At 69.2% G+C, this 20753-nt stretch overlaps 1 protein-coding gene across 22 annotated transcripts in view; it reads left to right on the top strand.

The window, feature by feature from the left end:
- PLEC (plectin) overlaps positions 1-20753 on the top strand; it is a 166566-nt gene that overhangs the window by 83454 nt on the left and 62359 nt on the right. For 3 of the 22 annotated variants that reach the window (XM_043507204.1, XM_038391706.2, XM_038391705.2), the window contains exon 1: positions 2046-2187. The exons of 13 other annotated variants lie outside the window; for them this stretch is intronic. In XM_043507204.1, the coding sequence (XP_043363139.1) occupies positions 2094-2187 (94 nt within the window). In that variant the 5' untranslated portion in view covers positions 2046-2093. Of the gene's footprint in view, positions 1-1229; positions 1261-2045; positions 2188-9614; positions 9795-19540; positions 19650-20753 lie in introns of those variants that run through there. 6 more of the 22 variants (XM_038391709.2, XM_043507203.1, XM_043507199.1 and 3 more) reach the window with 3 other exon arrangements.

Raw genomic sequence — 20753 nt, 5'->3', positions numbered from 1 at the left:
GAGGGGCAGTAGGGGAGGTACCAGGAGGGGGTCAGAGGTGCTGTCTTGGCTGAGCCTCACGGGAAGGAAGGTCAAGGCAGGCGCTGCTCCAAGCTGTCTGGCCCCTGGCAGGAGCGCGGCCTCTGGGATCGGCTGAGCCGTGCCTGGGGCCTTGGACGTGGAGCCAGAGGGTGTGGGTTGGTGGCATCTGCTGACTCCATGCGCTGAGTGCCCCCAAGGTGGGGTCAGGCAGGGTGGCCCGCCAGGGAGCTGCTGCTGTGGGATGAGCCCTAGAGCTGCTATCCGCATGCCTGGCCTGGGCAGGCATTGGCCTTGCACCTGCTGTGCCAGCACCCTCCCGAGATCCCCACCACCCCGCTCACCTGCCCGGAGGCTAGCCGCTCTCCCGCTCGGGGGCTAGGCCTGGGGCCTTGGGGCTCTTTGCCGGGGGGAGGTAACAAAGCAGTGAGCCCTGCAAGGTCTGCCTTCCCCTGGGGCTCTGACACTCCCCTGCCCTCCCCTGGCACTTACACTCCAATCCCAGCGACCCAGGCTGGAGGCCTGGCCAGGACCCGCCCGTGCTGTGTGGGGCTGGCAGCACTGGGAAGGGGTTGGGATGCCGGTGTTGAGTACCCACCGTGGGGAGGGCACTTTAGCCAGAGAGCCCTGTGCCAAGGGGCTACCTGTGTGCATGGGGTGGGGCAGGCCATACCCATGACTGTTCTGCCCCAGACAGGTGCCAGTGCGGGTCAGGATGGCACTGGCCCCAAGGCCCCTAGTCGCTGGCTTTGTCAGGTAATGCTGCATTGGGACCCCTTTGGCCTGCCAAGTGCTTGTCTGATGCTGCTGCCTGCCGGGTTCGGGCACAGGCCAGCCGGGCGAGCGCTGTGAAAGGACAAACGCGGGGTCGGACAGACCCCCCAGGGGAGGGGCCTAGGTGGGGCAGGCCTGCCGCAGGCCGTGGCAGAGCCCCCGTTTCCCATCTCGTGGGCGGCGGAGCCTGGGCCTGCAGGGTGGGAGATCTCCAGCCAGGGGGCTGTGGGGGGCTGCAGCCGGCCCCTCCTCCAGCCTGCCATGTCATGTTCTAACTTGGGAGGCATGACAGGTTGTGCGGAGATATTTATATCCCCGCTGCTCCCTCCCCTTCCCCATGGGCACAGGGCTCGCGGCACTGCAGCGGGGGCACTGCAGCCTGCGTGTGGGCTCTGTGCGGCCGGCTCCTGCCCCCTCTGCCCCGTCCCGGGCTGTGGAGACGCTGCCTCCCCATGAAGATCGTGCCAGGTAGGATCCCGGTGCCTCGCCCACGCGTGTGCCCGGCTCCTAGGCGCCGGCTGGGCTATTTCCACCGCAGCAGCTTGGGCTAGAAAAAGCCCCCTGCTGATGCCTGCTGTGAGTGATGGGTGCTGAGCCGTGGTGCAGCTGGGGCTGGCGGAGGGGCAGCAGGGTGCCCATACCTGCCCCTGGGGGGAGCTGGTGCTGCTGGCGAGGGTCGGGGCAATCTTTGTTCTTAGCTCTGGCAGGGCCCTGCACCGTCTGGGGCTGGGGGACCGCCCGGGGGGGCCGGTTCAGCTGGGTCTGGTGTGGGCTGGCTGGGCTGTGGTCGCAGTGAAGGGGATGGGCCCATGGGGGGTGAGCTGTGGGGCGCAGGGGGCTCGTTGCCCTGTGAGAAGCAGTCCCCCATTGGGGAGGGGGCACTGGGCTCTGGGCCGAGTGGTCCCAGACAGGGTGGGGTCCTGCTCCCCATTAGGGCACAGAGAGGGTCCCAGGTGGGATGGGGGCTCCCCGGGGAGGGTGCGGGGTGCTGGCTCCTGGCTCCCTTTAGGGCAGGGGCTCCTGGCTGGGGGAGGGTGGGTGCTGGTCCCCCAGAGGGGTCCCCATGGGGGGTGCTGGTCTCTGTGAGGGTCCTCGCGGGACGGGGGGGCGCTGGGGGTCTTGGCAGCGGGTCCAGTGGGGCGGGGGTCCTGGCCGGGGGAGGGCGGCGCTGGTCTGCGGGCGGGGCGGACCCGGGCGCCGCGGGGCGGGGCGGGGCGGGGCCGGGCCAGGAGGAGGCCGGGCCGGGTCCGCGGCCGGCCGGGCGGGCGCAGGGAGCCGCAGCCGGAGCTCGCCCCGCGGCCATGGACGCCCCCGCCGGCCCCTTCCCCTGGCTGGTGGCCGGGGCCCACGTGCTGGCGCTGCTGCTGGCCTGGCGCTGGCGGGGCCGCGCCCCAGGTGAGAGCGGCCGGGCCGGGCCGGGCCGAGCCGAGCCGGGCCGGGCGGGGCCAGGCCGGTCTGTGGGCGGCCGCTTCCCCCGCCCGCCAAACACGGACACGTGTGCGCCGGCTTAACCCCTGCGTCACCGCCGGACTCCTGGCTTCTCTCCCGGATCGGGCAGGGGGAGGCAGTGGGTCGGGGCCCTGGGACCGGGACTCCTGGGTTCTCTCCCGGCTTTGTCCCAGGCTTGTTCTACGACCATGGCAGGTCATTTCCTTCCCTAAGCCTCAGTTTCCCCAGAGCAGCGCAGGCTCTTGCCCTGCGGGGGCGCAGATCTGGCTTGGAAAGGCTTTTCCGCAGCTGTAGTGTGCCAGTCGGAGCGGGCAGAGGCAGCCCCGGTGCTGACTCTCCTGGGATGCAGGCAGCGGACCGGGTCCCTGTCTGGATCTGTGCCACCCGCAGCGTGGGGCTGGGCTCTGGTGCCAGGGCAGTGCAGGGCACCCAAGGGAAGGGAAGAGGCTGCAGAGCCCCGGGGATGCCGTGGTCCCTGGAGAGGCTGGTGCCAAGCCGGGAGCCAGTTGGGGGCCGTTGTCCTGGCGTTGTTGGGCTTTGGGAGTAAACCGGGTGGGGCAGCTGCTGGCTCAGGATCTGCGGCATCGCCTTGGAGATGTGCAGACCCCCGGTCTGCAGAGCTGGTCCCGCTGCCCTAGCCAGACAAGCTTTCCCATGGAGCTCTTAAATGCCAGGGCTTTTCTGCGGGGGGAGGGAACATGGTCTTTGTTAAGGGCCAAGCCCATGGCCGGGGGGCTGTGCTAAGGGTCGTCGGGTTGACTCTAGTTCAGCATCCCCAACTGCAGTGCTGCGCCGGGCCGGGGGTCTGGAGCTCTGCCCTGCCTACTGTCCTCCCCAGAGGTCACTCCATGGTAGCTGCTGGGTGTACAGAGTGTGTAATGTGATGGGGGTGGCTGGGCCCAGGACTCCCCACATTGCTCTGAACCCTCTCCCCCGTCGCTCTGGGCCCTGTCCAGGGCCCGTTTGGTCCTGGGTGAGCTGGTGATCAGGTGGCTCTGGCTTAAAGGCAGCAAGAGGCCTCTGTCCCTAGAGTGGCTCTGCCTCCTCCACTCGGAAGGGGGGACTCCCTGGCGAATTCTCCCTTCAGCTTAGTCTGTGGGGTGCAGGGGAACAGGGAGATGCTGCCCAGAGGGGGGACCAGACGGGGTGTCCGGCTGAGCTTGGGGGTCTCGTTGGCAGGTGCTTCCCCGGCTGGATGTCTGTGGGGCTGGGCATTGCTGGACTGGTGTCGGGCTGGCTTGCCTCGCTGCCACCGCATTGCTGGGCTGGCTTTGGCTGCTGCCCAGGGCCCACTTGCTGCAGGGCTGGGTGCTGGAGGCCTTTGGTGACAGAGAGTTGAGTGCTGCGTTTCTGGGGCAGCTGTGTCAATAGGAGAGGAGATGCGCTCTCTCCCCCGGCTGGGGGGGGTCGCTTGCTGGCAGGGCGCTCAGGGTGAGGCTGGCTGGGGGACGGGCTGCAGGCTCTGGGGACGCAGAGCCAAGCTTTTCTCTCTGGTGACCCTGCGAGCTGCAGCTCCCTGGCTCCGGCCTGCCCGTGGGAGGAGTGGGGTGCCTGCATAGCGCCAGGTGTGGCTCCGGCCTGCTCCCGGGAGGGGTGGGGTGTAGGTGTTCACAAGCGGCCCCTGGCGTCTCCAGCTGCCGCGCGGGTTCCCAAGTCCCAGCTGTTGAGGCTGGCAGCAGGGCTGCACTGCTGAGGTTATTTTTATATGAAACTGATGCTGGTTCTCAGAACAGTCTTCTCCCCCAGGCAGCTCCAGCATAGGGGGCCGTCCTGCCAAGCCCCACTGGTTACTCTAGGGCTGCCTCCCCCCATGGTACCTCCCTTTCCCCCCTGCACCTTTGTGCCAGTGTTCTGGTGTTTACAGGACAATGGGCAGAGCTGGGACTGGGCGGGGTTGCTGTGAGTCGTACAAACACCTGCCCTAGAGGCTGGAGCCTGCTTCCTCCTGGCAGAAATGGTGGGATCCCCATTGCGCCCCCTTTTCCTCCAGACCCCCTGGCAGTGGGTCCCTCGGAAATAGCTTGAGGGGATGATGCTGGATGGGAGCTGAGGGTTCCTGGCTTCCCTTCCCTGTAGCTGAGCCCTTGTGCACCTGGGGTGGGCCCCCGCTCTGCCCCATAGTTCTCTCTCTGAATGGTTGGCTCTGTGGCCTTGGGGCTGGGTTAGCGTCTGAAGCGCACTGGAGGTGCTGGGGATGGGTGCAGGATGCAGCCCTGTGCCGGAGCCAGACGCCTCGGGCTGCTGCTGGGTGCCGGGAGTGCTGAGCCGCCCTGTGCCCTGCCCCGGGTGCCTGCTGGCGGCCCTGGGGGGCTGCAGTAGCCAGCAAGGGAAGGAGCTGGTGCCGGATCCCCCCCCGCGCCGTTTCCAGGGCGCTGGCTGCGGTTTCCGTGGAATCTGTGCAGGGCGTTCCGGGATGTCACGCTGCCTCATCTGGTGGCGGGCGCTGGCCCGCGTTGCCATGGCAGCAGCAGCTCTGAGGGCCCACGCACGAGTGCTCAGGAAACCACAGGCTGGTGCTGCCCCTTGCAAAGTGGGGTGCGGGGGGCGGGGCGGGGCAGGGGGTCCGTCCCCCGGCAGTGCCACGAGGGGCTCTGCCTCCCCAGGAATCCCCCGGGCACCTTGACGGCATGCGGGGTCTGTTCCCAGGCAGAACAGGGGCCGACGTCCCGGGCACGGGGCCATGCCTGCTCAGAGGGCATCTTGCTCCACCCACCAGGCCAAGGTCGCACCTGCCAGGGCCTGTCATCTCGGAGGGGCTTTGGCAGAGTCCTGGAGCGGGACGGGGCTCGTGTCTGCCCCCCGCCCCCGGCCCTCATGAGGACTGCAGGCCACCTGGGATGGACCCCACAGCGGAAGGGGCTGGGCTGCCAGCCTTGGCATGTAACGGCCTCCCCTCACGCAGCCTGGTCTGCGCTCAGGACTCCTGGGTTCTCTGCTCAGCCTGCTCCCGACGCTGCCTGGGCTCCCGCCTGGCCCAGTCAGGGTTAATTCCCCCGCCCCCCAGTGAGCTGCCACAGCCTGGGTGTGTCTGGGAGTGTGGGGGGCTGGATGGGGTGAGCCCAGCCTGCTGTAGTATATGTCCCTGGAGCCACAGGGGAGCTGCCCTGTGACGTCTGCAGAGCCCCGCCCCACGTGTGGGTATTTTTAGCACCAGCGTCTGTTTGCGTCGCACAGGGGGAGGGTGTTTGTCCTGGATACCAAATACCAGCCCTGGGCACGGTGTCTGTAGCCCGCCCTCCCTGCCGTGGGGCACAGGGCTGGGGGCTGCGGCTCAGGAGCTCCGCCCGCCCCACAGTGCCTGAGCTGCACCTGGCGCTGCGTCCGAATCTCCTTGGTGCCTCTGGCCACTAAGCCCCATGTCCAGCAGCAGGGGCAGCTCCAGGTGCCCCATTGGTGGCTGAGCGTGCACCCGGTCCCCCGCCTGTCTGGACATGGCTGACCCGAAAGGGCTGGGCTTGGTGGTAGGGGGCTGTGCTGGGGGGAGCTGTGCAGTAGGGCTATTTCCCAGGTGCTGCTCTCGTCTGGCCCCAGGGCTCGTGCCGCCAGCCTGGGGCAGGGGGGTCTGTCAATGCGCTGCCCACACCTGGAGCCCCCTGCTCACTTCAGCACAGGCCAGACTGCTGTCCCCCGGGGGGCCCCTCCCCTCTCCCTCTGCCCGCAGCTGGGGAGTGTGGAGGGGGAAGGGTAGCCGGAGCAGCCCCCAGCCCCATCGAGCCCTATGTGTGACAGCACCAGCATTAGCTGCGTCAGGGGAGGATGCAGGCTCCCCCCAGCAGGCAGTTCTGGGACAGCTGGTTCATGGGCAACGTCGTGCACTGGCAATGGCTGGCCCATGCCCTGTGGGTGGGGACCTCTCCCAGTCCCTTCGCTGAGGCTCATTTACCATAGAACTGTCTAATTTTTTGCTGAGGCCTGCTAAGCTCCCCACCTCACTGGTGCACTGTGGCAGGGAGTTCCGCAGACAAATTGTGCCTGTGGGAGTGGTGGGGAGGATGTGTTGATGAAGTGGTGGGGGGCAGAGGGCTGGAGGGTTTGTTGATGGGCGGGGGAGGGAAATGCCGTAACTAACCGCAAGGGGCGGTTGTTGTTTGTTTGGGCTCTGCCCGGTCTCTAAGGCTGGCTGGAGCCGCATGCGACAATGAAGGAGGAGCGGCTGTTGTGGGCGGGGAAGGCCCCATGGGACTCCTGGGAACCCTCCTCCCTCCCCAGTCAGCTTTTCCACTAGCCCCCCCTTCCCCCCCGGGCTGGGGCCGGGGCCAGGGCTGGGAACGGGGAGGTGGCTGGGGCTGTTCTTGCCAAGTGACTCACCAGCTGCGAGGAAAGGAGAGGAAATGGTAAAAGGCTGCAGTTTGGGCCTGGGCTGGCAGGTCCTGCCAAGGGAACCAGCCCCTGTGCCGAGAGCCGGGAGCAAGGGACCTCCGCTCAGCTGCCCCCGCTCCCTGGGAACGGCTCTGCAGGGGAGCGACTCTGGGCAGTGTCTCCTGCTGCCCCGGGGCATCCTGCTTGGGAGAGGCTGTGGGCCAGGGTGTCTGTTGGTTTTAGCGTGTGCTTGAGGCCCTTTGCCAGCTGGGGGCTGAGGCCGGGGGGCTCCCTTACCCTGCTCCACCAAGGGGACAGACTGGCTGAGGCATGTCAAAGGAACAAACCCCCCCATGGGACACTGCAGCCTATAAGATCCAGAGCCATCTCCTGCCTCCCACCAGCGGTAAGAACCGCAGCCCGGCCCACCCGGAGCTCCTGCCTTATCTCCGCTCCACAGATGGCACGGGGCTGGGCCCAGGTCACATGCAGAGCTGGGAATAGAACCCAGGAGTCCTGCCCTCCAACGCCTACACCCCACTCCCAGGGCTAAGAACAGAACCCAGGCACGTTGCTCCCTTTGGCTAGCAGCTGTTCTCTGTGCTAAGTTGTGGGGACGAGGGCCCCAGGCACCTGGGGAAACTGCCAAAGGCTCAGACTGAGCCAGCCTCAAGGATGTTCCTCCCTCCTCGCTGCAGGGACAGGGGCTCCTGGACTCAGCGCTGCTCCAGGCGCAGCCTCCCACGGGTCCCACCCAGCGCTGTTCTCTCTAGCCCTGTCCCGCCCTGGAGATGCTCTGCAGGTTGGCAGGTCTTGCTGACCCATTGCCCTCTGGAGGGGGCGTAGCAGTCACCCACCAAGGTGCATTGTGACTGCCTGGGGGGGAGAGTCCTGCTGGGTCTGGGGGGAGCCAAGCGTGGCCCTGAAAATGTCTGCAAGGGGGGGCCTGCGGGCTGCACCAATGGCGTGCGGCTGCGCTTGCTTCCCCGCTGCTAGGGGGCTGCCTGGCGCCATGCCGGGCCATGGGGAGACAGCAAGCTCTCTGCTGCTCTGAACCGCGCCTGGGGCTGCAAGGGAAGACTGACCGCCAATGGGCATTGGGCCGGGCACAGACCCGTTCTCGCCAGGAGCCCCATGCTTGGCCCAGGACGTGCTGCTGCTGGGTGCTCCGGGGCGGGGGGGATCCCCTGCTGTGACCGTTCGGGTGGGGGGGGGGCGCTGCCCCTCGGAGCAGTACGAGGGAAGGGTGCCGATCTGGTGGTACGGGCGCAGTTCTAGCAGGTGATCCGGGGCTGCCTCTGCAAGGGGTTGTCTCAGTTCTAGCTGCGCTGCCGCAGGCCCCGGGTTCAACCCCCTGGCATGGGTAGGCCTGGGGCTGCGGCCGTCCGGGGGCCAGGCTCGCAGGGCCTCGGGGCCTTGCTAGGCTGCTCCGGGAGCTGGCCGTGCTGTGGCTGGCGGCCAGGGGCCGTTGTCAGCAGCTGTCCTGTGAGCTCTGGTGCAGGGGGAGTCCCGGGCGGCTCTGGCCCGGTCTTCGGAGCCATGGGCTCTCCTCCGATGAGCTAACGGGAAAGGGAGCCAACGAGGAACGTGCCGAGGGCTCCCCTCTGCGCTGGGCCCTGGCGCGGGTCCTGTGCAGCTGGCCTCAGGCTGGGACCACTGCTCTGCACCCTGGGCCACCCCGCACATGGCCGCAGCCTGCACGTCCGTGATGGCTTGGACAGGTCTCGGCCTGCAGCCAGTTAGTTGGGATCAGTCTCAGTCTGGGGAACTCCGGGGGGGTCTCGGTCCAGGGGGGGTCGGTCCCAGGCTGGCGGGGTGCTGGGGGGGGTTCCTTGATGGCTTGGACAGGTCTCAGCCCCTGCAGCCAGTTAGTTGGGGGGGGTCAGTCTCAGTCTGGGGAACTCCGGGGGGGGTCTCAGTCCGGGGGGGTCGGTCCCAGGCTGGGGGGGTGCTGGGGGGGGGTTCCTTGATGGCTTGGACAGGTCTCAGCCCCTGCAGCCAGTTAGTTGGGGGGGGTCAGTCTCAGTCTGGGGAACTCCGGGGGGGGTCTCAGTCCGGGGGGGTCGGTCCCAGGCTGGGGGGGTGCTGGGGGGGGTTCCTTGATGGCTTGGACAGGTCTCAGCCCCTGCAGCCAGTTAGTTGGGGGGGGTCAGTCTCAGTCTGGGGAACTCCGGGGGGGGCCGGTCCCAGGCTGGGGGGGCCGGTCCCAGGCTGGGGGGGTGCTGGGGGGGGTTCCTTGATGGCTTGGACAGGTCTCAGCCCCTGCAGCCAGTTAGTTGGGGGGGATCAGTCTCAGTCTGGGGAACTCCGGGGGGGGGGTCTCAGTCCGGGGGGGTCGGTCCCAGGCTGGGGGGGGTGCTGGGGGGGGTTCCTTGATGGCTTGGACAGGTCTCAGCCCCTGCAGCCAGTTAGTTGGGGGGGTCAGTCTCAGTCTGGGGAACTCCGGGGGGGGTCTCAGTCCGGGGGGGTCGGTCCCAGGCTGGGGAGGGTGCTGGGGGGGGTTCCTTGATGGCTTGGACAGGTCTCAGCCCCTGCAGCCAGTTAGTTGGGGGGGGTCAGTCTCAGTCTGGGGAACTCCGGGGGGGGCCGGTCCCAGGCTGGGGGGGCCGGTCCCAGGCTGGGGGGGTGCTGGGGGGGTTCCTTGATGGCTTGGACAGGTCTCAGCCCCTGCAGCCAGTTAGTTGGGGGGGTCAGTCTCAGTCTGGGGAACTCCGGGGGGGGTCTCAGTCCGGGGGGGGTCGGTCCCAGGCTGGGGGGGGTGCTGGGGGGGGGTTCCTTGATGGCTTGGACAGGTCTCAGCCCCTGCAGCCAGTTAGTTGGGGGGGGGTCAGTCTCAGTCTGGGGAACTCCGGGGGGGGTCTCAGTCCGGGGGGGTCGGTCCCAGGCTGGGGAGGGTGCTGGGGGGGGTTCCTTGATGGCTTGGACAGGTCTCAGCCCCTGCAGCCAGTTAGTTGGGGGGGTCAGTCTCAGTCTGGGGAACTCGGGGGGGGTCGGTCCCGGGCACGGCGGGGCTGGCTCCGCGCTGGCGGCGGCCCTGGCTGCGCGGGGCGGGGCGGGGCGGGGCGGCTCCGGGCCGGGCCGGGCCGGGCCGAGGAGGCAGCGCCGCGGCATGGCCGGCAGCCCGGACCCCGCGCCCTCCGTGGCCGCCTACTTCGCCTACAAGCGGGCGGTGCTGCGGGGCTCCGAGGGGCTGCTGAGCGGCCGCTCGGAGCCGGAGCGGAGGAGCTACCTGAGCCGGCGGCTCTGCTGCGTCGGTGGGTCCGGCCGGGCGGCTCCGGGGGGCAGTGGGGGGTTGGTTGCAGTGACGGATGCAGTGTCCGGGTGGTGGGGGGGTGCGGGGGGGGTTGGTTGCAGTGACGGGCGCAGTGTCCGGGTGGTGAGGGGGGTGCAGTGGGGGGTTGGTTGCAGTGACGGGTGCAGTGTCCGGGTGGTGGGGGGGGTGCAGGGGGGGGTTGGTTGCAGTGACGGGCGCAGTGTCCGGGTGGTGAGGGGGGTGCAGTGGGGGGTTGGTTGCAGTGACGGGTGCAGTGTCCGGGTGGTGGGGGGGAGTGCAGTGGGGGGTTGGTTGCAGTGACGGATGCAGTGTCCGGGTGGTGGGGGGGGTGCAGTGGGGGGTTGGTTGCAGTGACGGGCGCAGTGTCCGGGTGGTGAGGGGGGTGCAGTGTCCGGGTGGTGAGGGGGGTGCAGTGGGGGGTTGGTTGCAGTGACGGGTGCAGTGTCCGGGTGGTGAGGGGGGTGCAGTGGGGGGTTGGTTGCAGTGACGGGTGCAGTGTCCGGGTGGTGAGGGGGGTGCAGTGGGGGGTTGGTTGCAGTGACGGATGCAGTGTCCGGGTGGTGGGGGGGTGCAGTGGGGGGTTGGTTGCAGTGACGGGTGCAGTGTCCGGGTGGTGAGGGGGGGTACAGTGGGGGGTTGGTTGCAGTGACGGATGCAGTGTCCGGGTGGTGAGGGGGGTGCAGTGGGGGGGTTGGTTGCAGTGACGGGTGCAGTGTCCGGGTGGTGGGGGGGATGCAGCGGGGGGGGTTGGTTGCAGTGACGGGCGCAGTGTCCGGGTGGTTGGTGGGGGGGGTACAAGGGCACCCCCAGGCCTCACTCCTGCCACTAGACTCGGCTGCCCCGAGTTTGTTCTACCTGAGCTCAGCGGACCCAGCTCCCGCGTTCAGGGCAGCGACGGGTTAATGGTTTGGGGGCGGGGCTTGCCCTCGCCCCGCCTCCTGCTATCGGGCGTGGGAAGGGCCCTGCCCGGGTAACGGCGACCCTTGAGCCAAGCGATTGAGCAACGTGCAGCTCCCCCCCCCAGCTCCCCGGGAGGCGGGGCAGCCCCTCCCCTGCAGGGACAGGTGCACAGATCACACGCACACCTTGCTGGCCCATCCCCCCATGGACCCCTTTGGCCTTGGGGAGCCCAGCTGGGGCAGCCCTTGTCTGCTGGCAGAGGACAGGGTCCCCCCTGGAGCTGAGACGTGCTTGTGCTTCCCCAGCCCCTCTAACAAAGCTGCCAGCCCCAGAGCACTGCCCCAAATCGGCCCTGTTCCCCAGCTGTCTGGGGCAGGCGTCCGGTGGGTGACCCCAGTTCTTCTACTGCCTTGCCCCGTTCTGCGCTGCTGGGGAGCAGTGCCATGCAGGGCTGGGTGTGGAGCTGCTAGCCGTCTGTGGTAACACCCGGGCCCCCTGCATGGGCCTCGCCCCTGGTGACCCCTGGCTGGGTGGCCACAGGCAAGGGAGGGGAGCGGCAGGTGGGTGCGTCCAGCTGGGGGAATTGAAGTGCCTCCCATGGCGGTGAAGCTCAGGGGCCCCCCAGGATGGCGTTGAGCAGACGTGGCGGCTGGCAGTGATGGGGCACTGCTGGTCCCTCAAGCTGCACAGCTCTGGGAAGCCTGCAGTTCTGGGGCTGGCTGGACACAGGGGAGTGATTGGTTTGTGGGTCTCTCAGGCTGTAGCAGGAGCTGGCTGGCTGTAGTGAGGATGTCTGACTGTAGCAGGGAGTGACTGGTCTTCAGGTCTCTGGCTGTAGTGAGGGTGATTCTTTTGTGGGACTCTCTGGCTCTAGGAGGGGCTCTCTGGCTGTAGCAGGGGCTGTCTGGGTGTAGCAAGGGTGTCTTGTCTGCGGGGCTGGCTGGCTGTAGCAGGGGTGATGGGTCTGCGGGGCTGGCTGGCTGTAGCAGGGGGTGTCCGGCTGTAGCAGAGGTGATGGGTCTGCGGGGCTGGCTGGCTGTAGCAGGGGTGATGGGTCTGCGGGGCTGGCTGGCTGTAGCAGGGGGTGTCTGGGTGTAGCAGGGGTGATGGGTCTGTGGGGCTGGCTGGCTGTAGCAGGGGTGATGGGTCTGCGGGGCTGGCTGGCTGTAGCAGAGGTGATGGGTCTGCGGGGCTGGCTGGCTGTAGCAGGGGGTGTCCGGCTGTAGCAGGGGTGATGGGTCTGCGGGGCTGGCTGGCTGTAGCAGAGGTGATGGGTCTGCGGGGCTGGCTGGCTGTAGCAGGGGGTGTCCGGCTGTAGCAGGGGTGAGGGGTCTGCGGGGCTGGCTGGCTGTAGCAGGGGTGATGGGTCTGCGGGGCTGGCTGGCTGTAGCAGGGGGTGTCTGGCTATAGCAGAGGTGATGGGTCTGCGGGGCTGGCTGGCTGTAGCAGGGGTGATGGGTCTGCGGGGCTGGCTGGCTGTAGCAGGGGGTGTCTGGGTGTAGCAGGGGTGATGGGTCTGTGGGGCTGGCTGGCTGTAGCAGGGGTGATGGGTCTGCGGGGCTGGCTGGCTGTAGCAGCGGTGATGGGTCTGCGGGGCTGGCTGGCTGTAGCAGGGGGTGTCCGGCTGTAGCAGGGGTGAGGGGTCTGCGGGGCTGGCTGGCTGTAGCAGGGGTGATGGGTCTGCGGGGCTGGCTGGCTGTAGCAGGGGGTGTCTGGCTGTAGCAGAGGTGATGGGTCTGCGGGGCTGGCTGGCTGTAGCAGGGGGTGTCCGGCTGTAGCAGGGGTGATGGGTCTGCGGGGCTGGCTGGCTGTAGCAGGGGGTGTCCGGCTGTAGCAGGGGTGATGGGTCTGCGGGGCTGGCTGGCTGTAGCAGGGGGTGTCTGGCTGTAGCAGGGGTGATGGGTCTGCGGGGCTGGCTGGCTGTAGCAGGGGGTGTCCGGCTGTAGCAGGGGTGATGGGTCTGCGGGGCTGGCTGGCTGTAGCAGGGGGTGTCCGGCTGTAGCAGGGGTGATGGGTCTGCGGGGCTGGCTGGCTGTAGCAGGGGTGATGGGTCTGCGGGGCTGGCTGGCTGTAGCAGGGGGTGTCCGGGTGTAGCAGGGGTGATGGGTCTGCCGGGCTGGTTGGCTGTAGCAGAGGTGATGGGTCTGCGAGGCTGGCTGGCTATAGCAGGGGTGATGGGTCTGCGGGGCTGGCTGGCTGTAGCAGGGGGTGTCCGGCTGTAGCAGGGGTGATGGGTCTGTGGGGCTGGCTGGCTGTAGCAGGGGTGATGGGTCTGCGGGGCTGGCTGGCTGTAGCAGAGGTGATGGGTCTGCGGGGCTGGCTGGCTGTAGCAGGGGGTGTCCGGCTGTAGCAGGGGTGATGGGTCTGCGGGGCTGGCTGGCTGTAGCAGGGGTGATGGGTCTGCGGGGCTGGCTGGCTGTAGCAGGGGTGATGGGTCTGCGGGACTGGCTGGCTGTAGCAGGGGTGATGGGTCTGCGGGACTGGCTGGCTGTAGCAGGGGTGATGGGTCTGCGGGGCTGGCTGGCTGTAGCAGGGGTGATGGGTCTGCGGGGCTGGCTGGCTGTAGCAGGGGGTGTCTGGCTGTAGCAGAGGTGATGGGTCTGCGGGGCTGGCTGGCTGTAGCAGGGGGTTTCCGGTTGTAGCAGGGGTGATGGGTCTGCGGGGCTGGCTGGCTGTAGCAGGGGTGATGGGTCTGCGGGGCTGGCTGGCTGTAGCAGGGGTGATGGGTCTGCGGGGCTGGCTGGCTGTAGCAGGGGTGATGGGTCTGCGGGGCTGGCTGGCTGTAGCAGGGGTGATGGGTCTGCGGGGCTGGCTGGCTGTAGCAGGGGTGATGGGTCTGCGGGGCTGGCTGGCTGTAGCAGGGGTGATGGGTCTGCGGGGCTGGCTGGCTGTAGCAGAGGTGATGGGTCTGCGGGGCTGGCTGGCTGTAGCAGGGGGTTTCCGGCTGTAGCGGGGTGATGGGTCTGCGGGGCTGGCTGGCTGTAGCAGAGGTGATGGGTCTGCAGGGCTGGCTGGCTGTAGCAGGGGGTGTCCGGCTGTAGCAGGGGTGATGGGTCTGCGGGACTGGCTGGCTGTAGCAGGGGTGATGGGTCTGCGGGGCTGGCTGGCTGTAGCAGGGGGTGTCCGGCTGTAGCAGGGGTGATGGGTCTGCGGGGCTGGCTGGCTGTAGCAGGGGTGATGGGTCTGCGGGGCTGGCTGGCTGTAGCAGAGGTGATGGATCTGCGGGGCTGGCTGGCTGTAGCAGGGGGTTTCCGGTTGTAGCAGGGGTGATGGGTCTGCGGGGCTGGCTGGCTGTAGCAGGGGTGATGGGTCTGCGGGGCTGGCTGGCTGTAGCAGGGGGTGTCCGGCTGTAGCAGGGGTGATGGGTCTGCGGGGCTGGCTGGCTGGCTGTAGCAGGGGTGATGGGTCTGCGGGGCTGGCTGGCTGTAGCAGGGGGTTTCCGGCTGTAGCAGGGGTGATGGGTCTGCGGGGCTGGCTGGCTGTAGCAGGGGGTGTCCGGCTGTAGCAGGGGTGATGGGTCTGCCGGGCTGGCTGGTTGTAGCAGGGGTGATGGGTCTGCGGGGCTGGCTGGCTGTAGCAGAGGTGATGGGTCTGCAGGGCTGGCTGGCTGTAGCAGGGGGTGTCCGGCTGTAGCAGGGGTGATGGGTCTGCGGGGCTGGCTGGCTGTAGCAGGGGTGATGGGTCTGCGGGGCTGGCTGGCTGTAGCAGAGGTGATGGGTCTGCGGGGCTGGCTGGCTGTAGCAGGGGGTGTCCGACTGTAGCAGGGGTGATGGGTCTGCGGGGCTGGCTGGCTGTGGCAGGGGGTGTCCGGCTGTAGCAGGGGTGATGGGTCTGCGGGGCTGGCTGGCTGTAGCAGGGGTGATGGGTCTGCGGGACTGGCTGGCTGTAGCAGGGGTGATGGGTCTGCGGGACTGGCTGGCTGTAGCAGGGGTGATGGGTCTGCGGGGCTGGCTGGCTGTAGCAGGGGTGATGGGTCTGCGGGGCTGGCTGGCTGTAGCAGGGGGTGTCCGGCTGTAGCAGGGGTGATGGGTCTGCGGGGCTGGCTGGCTGTAGCAGGGGTGATGGGTCTGCGGGGCTGGCTGGCTGTAGCAGGGGGTGTCCGGCTGTAGCAGGGGTGATGGGTCTGCGGGGCTGGCTGGCTGTAGCAGGGGTGTCCGGCTGTAGCAGGGGTGATGGGTCTGCGGGGCTGGCTGGCTGTAGCAGGGAGTGTCCGGCTGTAGCAGGGGTGATGGGTCTGCGGGGCTGGCTGGCTGTAGCAGAGGTGATGGGTCTGCGGGGCTGGCTGGCTGTAGCAGGGGGTGTCCGGCTGTAGCAGGGGTGATGGGTCTGCGGGGCTGGCTGGCTGTAGCAGGGGGTGTCCGGCTGTAGCAGGGGTGATGGGTCTGCGGGGCTGGCTGGCTGTAGCAGGGGGTGTCCGGCTGTAGCAGGGGTGATGGGTCTGCGGGGCTGGCTGGCTGTAGCAGGGGCTGTCCGGCTGTAGCAGGGGTGATGGGTCTGCGGGGCTGGCTGGCTGTAGCAGAGGTGATGGGTCTGCGGGGCTGGCTGGCTGTAGCAGGGGGTGTCCGGCTGTAGCAGGGGTGATGGGTCTGCGGGGCTGGCTGGCTGTAGCAGGGGCTGTCCGGCTGTAGCAGGGGTGATGGGTCTGCGGGGCTGGCTGGCTGTAGCAGAGGTGATGGGTCTGCGGGGCTGGCTGGCTGTAGCAGGGGGTGTCCGGCTGTAGCAGGGGTGATGGGTCTGCGGGGCTGGCTGGCTGTAGCAGGGGGTGTCCGGCTGTAGGAGGCAGTGTGGGGGCCTGTGGCTCGGCTGAAGGGGGGTGGCTGCCGGGGCAGGTGCTGGGTTGACAGAAGCAGTAGGCTCAGACCCCACCCGCAGGTGGGTGCCCCGCTCTCGATGGTTCTCAGCCTGGTTTGCTGCAGCCCTGGGCAGCCTGGACTCTGCCCTCGGGGCCGGCTGCAGTGCGAGTTCTCCTGATCTTCCCAGAGGCCCTGGGCGCAGAGCTGGGCCCTTGCTGTGCGATTCACGTGGGATCCAGCAGGGGGTACCCTAGAAATTCCCCCCTTGCTGCCGGATCCAGGGTTCGAAGGGACCTGGCCAGCTCCTGTGATGGGGGCAGAGACCTCCTCGGGGCAGGACCCTCTGTGCCAGGCACTGTACAGACACGGGGTGAGAAAGGGGCAGCAGGAGCACCCCAGCTCCCTAGTCCGGGTCGAGCTGCGCAAGGCCTGGTGCAGAGAGCTGTCGGGGGTCGAAGGGGGACAGTGAGGGCATTTTGCAGATGTCAGGCAGGCGCTTTCCTGGCATGAGGGGCAGCCTGGGAGAACCCAAAGGGGCTCATTGGAAGGTGTGAGAAGTGGGGGTTGGCCTTGTGCGCGGGGCGCCAGCGCGGGAGAGACTGGGGCAAATGCAGCCACCACTACACCGACCCCTGCAGCACCCCCTGCTGGGAGCTCCCCCCCCAGCCGCGCCCTGCCCTGCCCCCACAGCGCCCCCTGCTGGGAGCTCCCCCCCAGCTGCGCCCTGCCCTGCCCCCACAGCACCCCCTGCTGGGAGCTCCCCCCCAGCCGCGCCCTGCCCTGCCTCCACAGCGCCCCCTGCTGGGAGCTCCCCCCCCAGCCGCGCCCTGCCCACAACGCCCCCTGCTGGGAGCTCCCCCAGCCAGCACCCAGCCCTGCCCCGCCCCGCCCGCACAGCGCCCCCTGCTGGGAGCTCCCCCCCAGCCAGCACCCAGCCGCGCCCTGCCCTGCCCCCACAGTGCCCCCTGCTGGGAGCTCCCCCCCCAGCCGCGCCCTGCCCACAACGCCCCCTGCTGGGAGCTCCCCCAGCCAGCACCCAGCCCTGCCCCGCCCCGCCCCGCCCCCACAGCGCCCCCTGCTGGGAGCTCCCCCCCAGCCGCGCCCTGCCCCCACAGCGCCCCCTGCTGGGAGCTCCCCCCAGCCGCGCCCTGCCCCCACAGCGCCCCCTGCTGGGAGCTCCCCCCCAGCCGCGCCCTGCCCACAACGCCCCCTGCTGGGAGCTCCCCCAGCCAGCACCCAGCCCTGCCCCGCCCCGCCCCGCCCCCACAGCGCCCCCACAGCGCCCCCTGCTGGGAGCTCCCCCCCAGCCAGCACCCAGCCCTGCCCCGCCCCCACAGCGCCCCCTGCTGGGAGCTCCCCCCCAGCCAATGCCCTGCCCCGCCCCCACAGCGCCCCCTGCTGGGAGCTCCCCCCAGCCAGCACCCAGCCCTGCCCCGCCCCGCCCCCACAGCGCCCCCTGCTGGGAGTTCCCCCCCAGCCAATGCCCTGCCCCGCCCCCACAGCGCCCCCTGCTGGGAGCTCCCCCCCAGCCAGCACCCAGCCCTGCCCCGCCCCCACAGCGCCCCCAGCTGGGAGCTCCCCCCCAGCTGGGAGTTCCCCCCCAGCCAATGTCCTGCCCCGCCCCCACAGCGCCCCCTGCTGGGAGCTCCCCCCAGCCAGCACCCAGCCCTGCCCCGCCCCCACAGCGCCCCCTGCTGGGAGCTCCCCCCCAGCCAATGCCCTGCCCCGCCCCCACAGCGCCCCCTGCTGGGAGCTCCCCCCCAGCCAATGCCCTGCCCCGCCCCCACAGCGCCCCCTGCTGGGAGCTCCCCCCCAGCCAATGCCCTGCCCCGCCCCCACAGCGCCCCCTGCTGGGAGCTCCCCCCCAGCCAATGCCCTGCCCCGCCCCCACAGCGCCCCCTGCTGGGAGCTCCCCCCCAGCCGCGCCCTGCCCACAACGCCCCCTGCTGGGAGCTCCCCCAGCCCTGCCCCGCCCCGCCCCGCCCCGCCCCACAGCGCCCCCACAGCGCCCCCTGCTGGGAGCTCCCCCCCAGCCAGCACCCAGCCCTGCCCCGCCCCGCCCCCACAGCACCCCCTGCTGGGAGCTCCCCCCCAGCCAGCACCCAGCCCTGCCCCGCCCCCACAGCGCCCCCTGCTGGGAGCTCCCCCCCAGCCAATGCCCTGCCCCGCCCCCACAGCGCCCCCTGCTGGGAGCTCCCCCCAGCCAGCACCCAGCCCTGCCCCGCCCCCACAGCGCCCCCAGCTGGGAGTTCCCCCCCAGCCAATGCCCTGCCCCGCCCCCACAGCGCCCCCTGCTGGGAGCTCCCCCCCAGCCAGCCCCGCCCTGCCCCGCCCCCACAGCGCCCCCTGCGGGGAAGTGACTGTCTTGGCTGGGTGGGCTGCGGGCAGCATGTGAGTGCCCAGCTCTGTGACGTGCGTTGGCGTCAGCCGGGCCCCGGCAGCTCATTGCTCCATATGTGTCAGTGGCTGGAAAATACTTGTGGTTTAGAAACCGTTGTCGGGCACATTCCTCCCCGCGCTGGCCCCGGCCCAGCTTTGCTCCTTGGTAACTGAGGGGGCAGCGGCTGGGGGGAGCCCGGGCTGGGAAGCGAGGGGGGCAGCTGGATCTAGCACCTCCGCTTTCCCTGCCTTTGCCCCAGTGCCTCGCCCGGGGCTGCTCAGAGCCGGCTCTGGTCCAGGCTTGTCACAGGGGAGCCCCGGCTCTTGCAGCGCCCTGCCAGGGGGTTCTGACCCCCAGCCCTAGCCTGCAGCTGGGGAAATGCTCTGGCAGTGGCGGGGCCAGGCGGCTGTGATTTCTGAGTGGGTCACACCCAGACAGCAAACAGGATGGGGAGGCCCTGTCAGCTCCTGACCTGGCTGCTAGTGGGGCCCTTCCCTCTGGCCCTGACCTTCGCGGGGGGCTGGCCAGCGAGCTGGGGTGCTGTCTCTGCCTCTGTTCCCCAGGCTGGGCTGTTCTGGGGCTAGCGACGCCAGTGTGCCGGTGGCCTGGGTGTCCCCGGTGTACTCAGCCCTGCTCGGGGGGAGGGGCTGTTCTGGGGGGCCAGGGGCGTGTGGGACGTGGCCCTGGCCCCCAGGCAGGCCCTAGGCTGAACTCCGTTGGCTCCTTGTGCCCACGGGGCTGGGGAGAGTTTCCGGCTCTGTCCCCGGAGGGCGTTGTGCTAGGAGCAGGGAGCATCCCTGAGGCTGCATGAGTCATGGTGCAGCCATGTGTCACAGCCCCCCCCGGCCCTGGGGGTGCGTGCAAGGTCCATGCTGCACCCAGGCGCCAGCTTCCTGCGCGGAGCACCCTATACCCTGGGGAGCGGCTGGGGTTACCCTCTGCAGCCCCTCCCCTGCGCCGTGCACAGGGCTGGGGGGGGTGCTGGCCCTTTCCTCTCCCCATGCTGGCTCTGGGGCTCCTGGGGTCTCTCTGGCCCGCGCTGACTGAGCCTTGTCCCCCCAGGCCTGGCTGAGGTGGGCTGGAGCCGAGGAGGAGCGGCACAGGGCGGGGAGGTGTATTTTCCTGTGCCCACCACCCAGCCTCACAGGGGGAGTCTCCCCAAGGGCTGTGGGACACTGGAGCCATGCCCCCAATGACAGCGGGAGATCCCTGGCCCTGGGGCAGCTGTCCCATCGGGGGCACCCGAATGGGCACCAGGGCCCAGATCCCCTCCTGCGGGACAGTCCAGCCTGGCCCCCCTGCTCCCGGGTGCAGCCCTCTGACCCTGCGCCTGGCTGCTGCAGGGCAGGCTGGCTGCGGGCAGGAAAGGGTTACGAGCAGGAGGCCGGTGGCTGTGGGCTCGGAGGTTTCCTGACTCAGGCAGGCAGGGCTGTGCCCGGGCGGGGAGCCCCCGCCCCCCCAGGCCAACTGCTCTCTGGAGGAGGAGTCTGGGGAGCGGAGGGGCAGGCCTGCCCCCTGGGTCAGAGAAGCTGGAGCCGGGGTGGGGAGAGCTGCTCAGCGCTGCTTCTCCAGTCACCGGCCAGGCTGCTGCGGCTGGGCTGTGGGTGCCACCCGCGGGCAGGGCAGGGCAGGGCAGGGCAGGGCGGAGATCGCTGGGGAGTGCCAGGGACCATGTCCAGGCAGCGGCTGCGGAGCCAGGAGCTGGAGGGCCCCGAGGAGAACCTCTACCTGGCCGTGCTGAGGGCCACGGAGGGCAAGAAAGGTACCAAGCCCCTGCCCAGCCTGCCCCCCATCCTGGGCTTTCTGCGGAGGGGGCTGAACATGGGGGCTGGGCTGTGACAGGGGATGGAGACATGGGGGGCTGTACCTGCAGGATGGGGGGCCTGTGATGGACCTGGGGGATGGGGGATTTGGGGGGCTGTACCTACAGGATGGGGGGGCCTGGGATGGGCTGGGGGGGCTCTGCTGCACAGGATGTAGGGGGCTATGTTGCACCTGGTGAATGGGGTGTGGGAGCTGTACCTGGGGGGTGTGGGGGATTGCCTGCTCTGGGATGTAGGGGGCTATGGTACTCCTGGGGAACGGGGGATGGGGGCTGTACCTGGGGGGCATGAGGGATTGCCTGCTCTGGGATGTAGGGGGCTATGGTACTCCTGGGGAACGGGGGATGGGGGCTGTACCTGGGGGGCATGAGGGATTGCCTGCTCTGGGATGTAGGGGGCTATGCTGCGCCTGGTGAATGGGGTGTGGGGGGTGTACCTGGGGGGCGTGGGGGATTGCCTGCTCTGGGATGTAGGGGGCTATGCTGTGCCTGGTGAAGGGGGTGTGGGGGTTGCTGGTGTTGGGGGGCTCTGTCCTAGGGCTGTGCATGGGGAGGTAGCTGTGGGGAGACCATGCTGACTGGGAGGCTGCTCTGTGCATGGCGTGTTTGTTGGGGGGGGCGGACTGAATCGGGGGGGGCTGACCTCAGCAGTGAGCCTCCTTGTGGTGCCAGTTCCGGGCCCTGGTGCTGTGCTCTGTGTGTGGGGGGGTTTGTGCCCTGGCACCCCAGCTGCTGTGAGCTCTGCCCCACACACTGCCCACCCCCTGGGCATTCCATGCTGGGGGGCAACCCCCCCATGGCACTGTGACCCCTAGGTCACTCTGAGCACCCCCCAGGGGCCTTGGCTGTCCAGCCATAGCTATAGGGGCCCAGGGCCTCTGCCCTGGCTGGGGTGTGTTTGGGCATCACTGGGGCTGTGGAGGGAGGAGAGGTCAATGGGGTCCTGTGGGGGGGTCTCCTGCCAGCTCTGCCCCCTGCTTTCAGCCCCATCTCTGAGCCCCGCCATGGCAGCCCCCCCCCCCGGTAGGTGCAGTGGCTGGCAGG

This window comes from Dermochelys coriacea, chromosome 2 (assembly GCF_009764565.3).
Source record: "Dermochelys coriacea isolate rDerCor1 chromosome 2, rDerCor1.pri.v4, whole genome shotgun sequence".
NCBI classification, from domain to species: domain Eukaryota; kingdom Metazoa; phylum Chordata; order Testudines; family Dermochelyidae; genus Dermochelys; species Dermochelys coriacea.
Note: the sequence above shows the minus strand (reverse complement) of the source record. Positions and strands in the feature narration are given on the sequence as shown.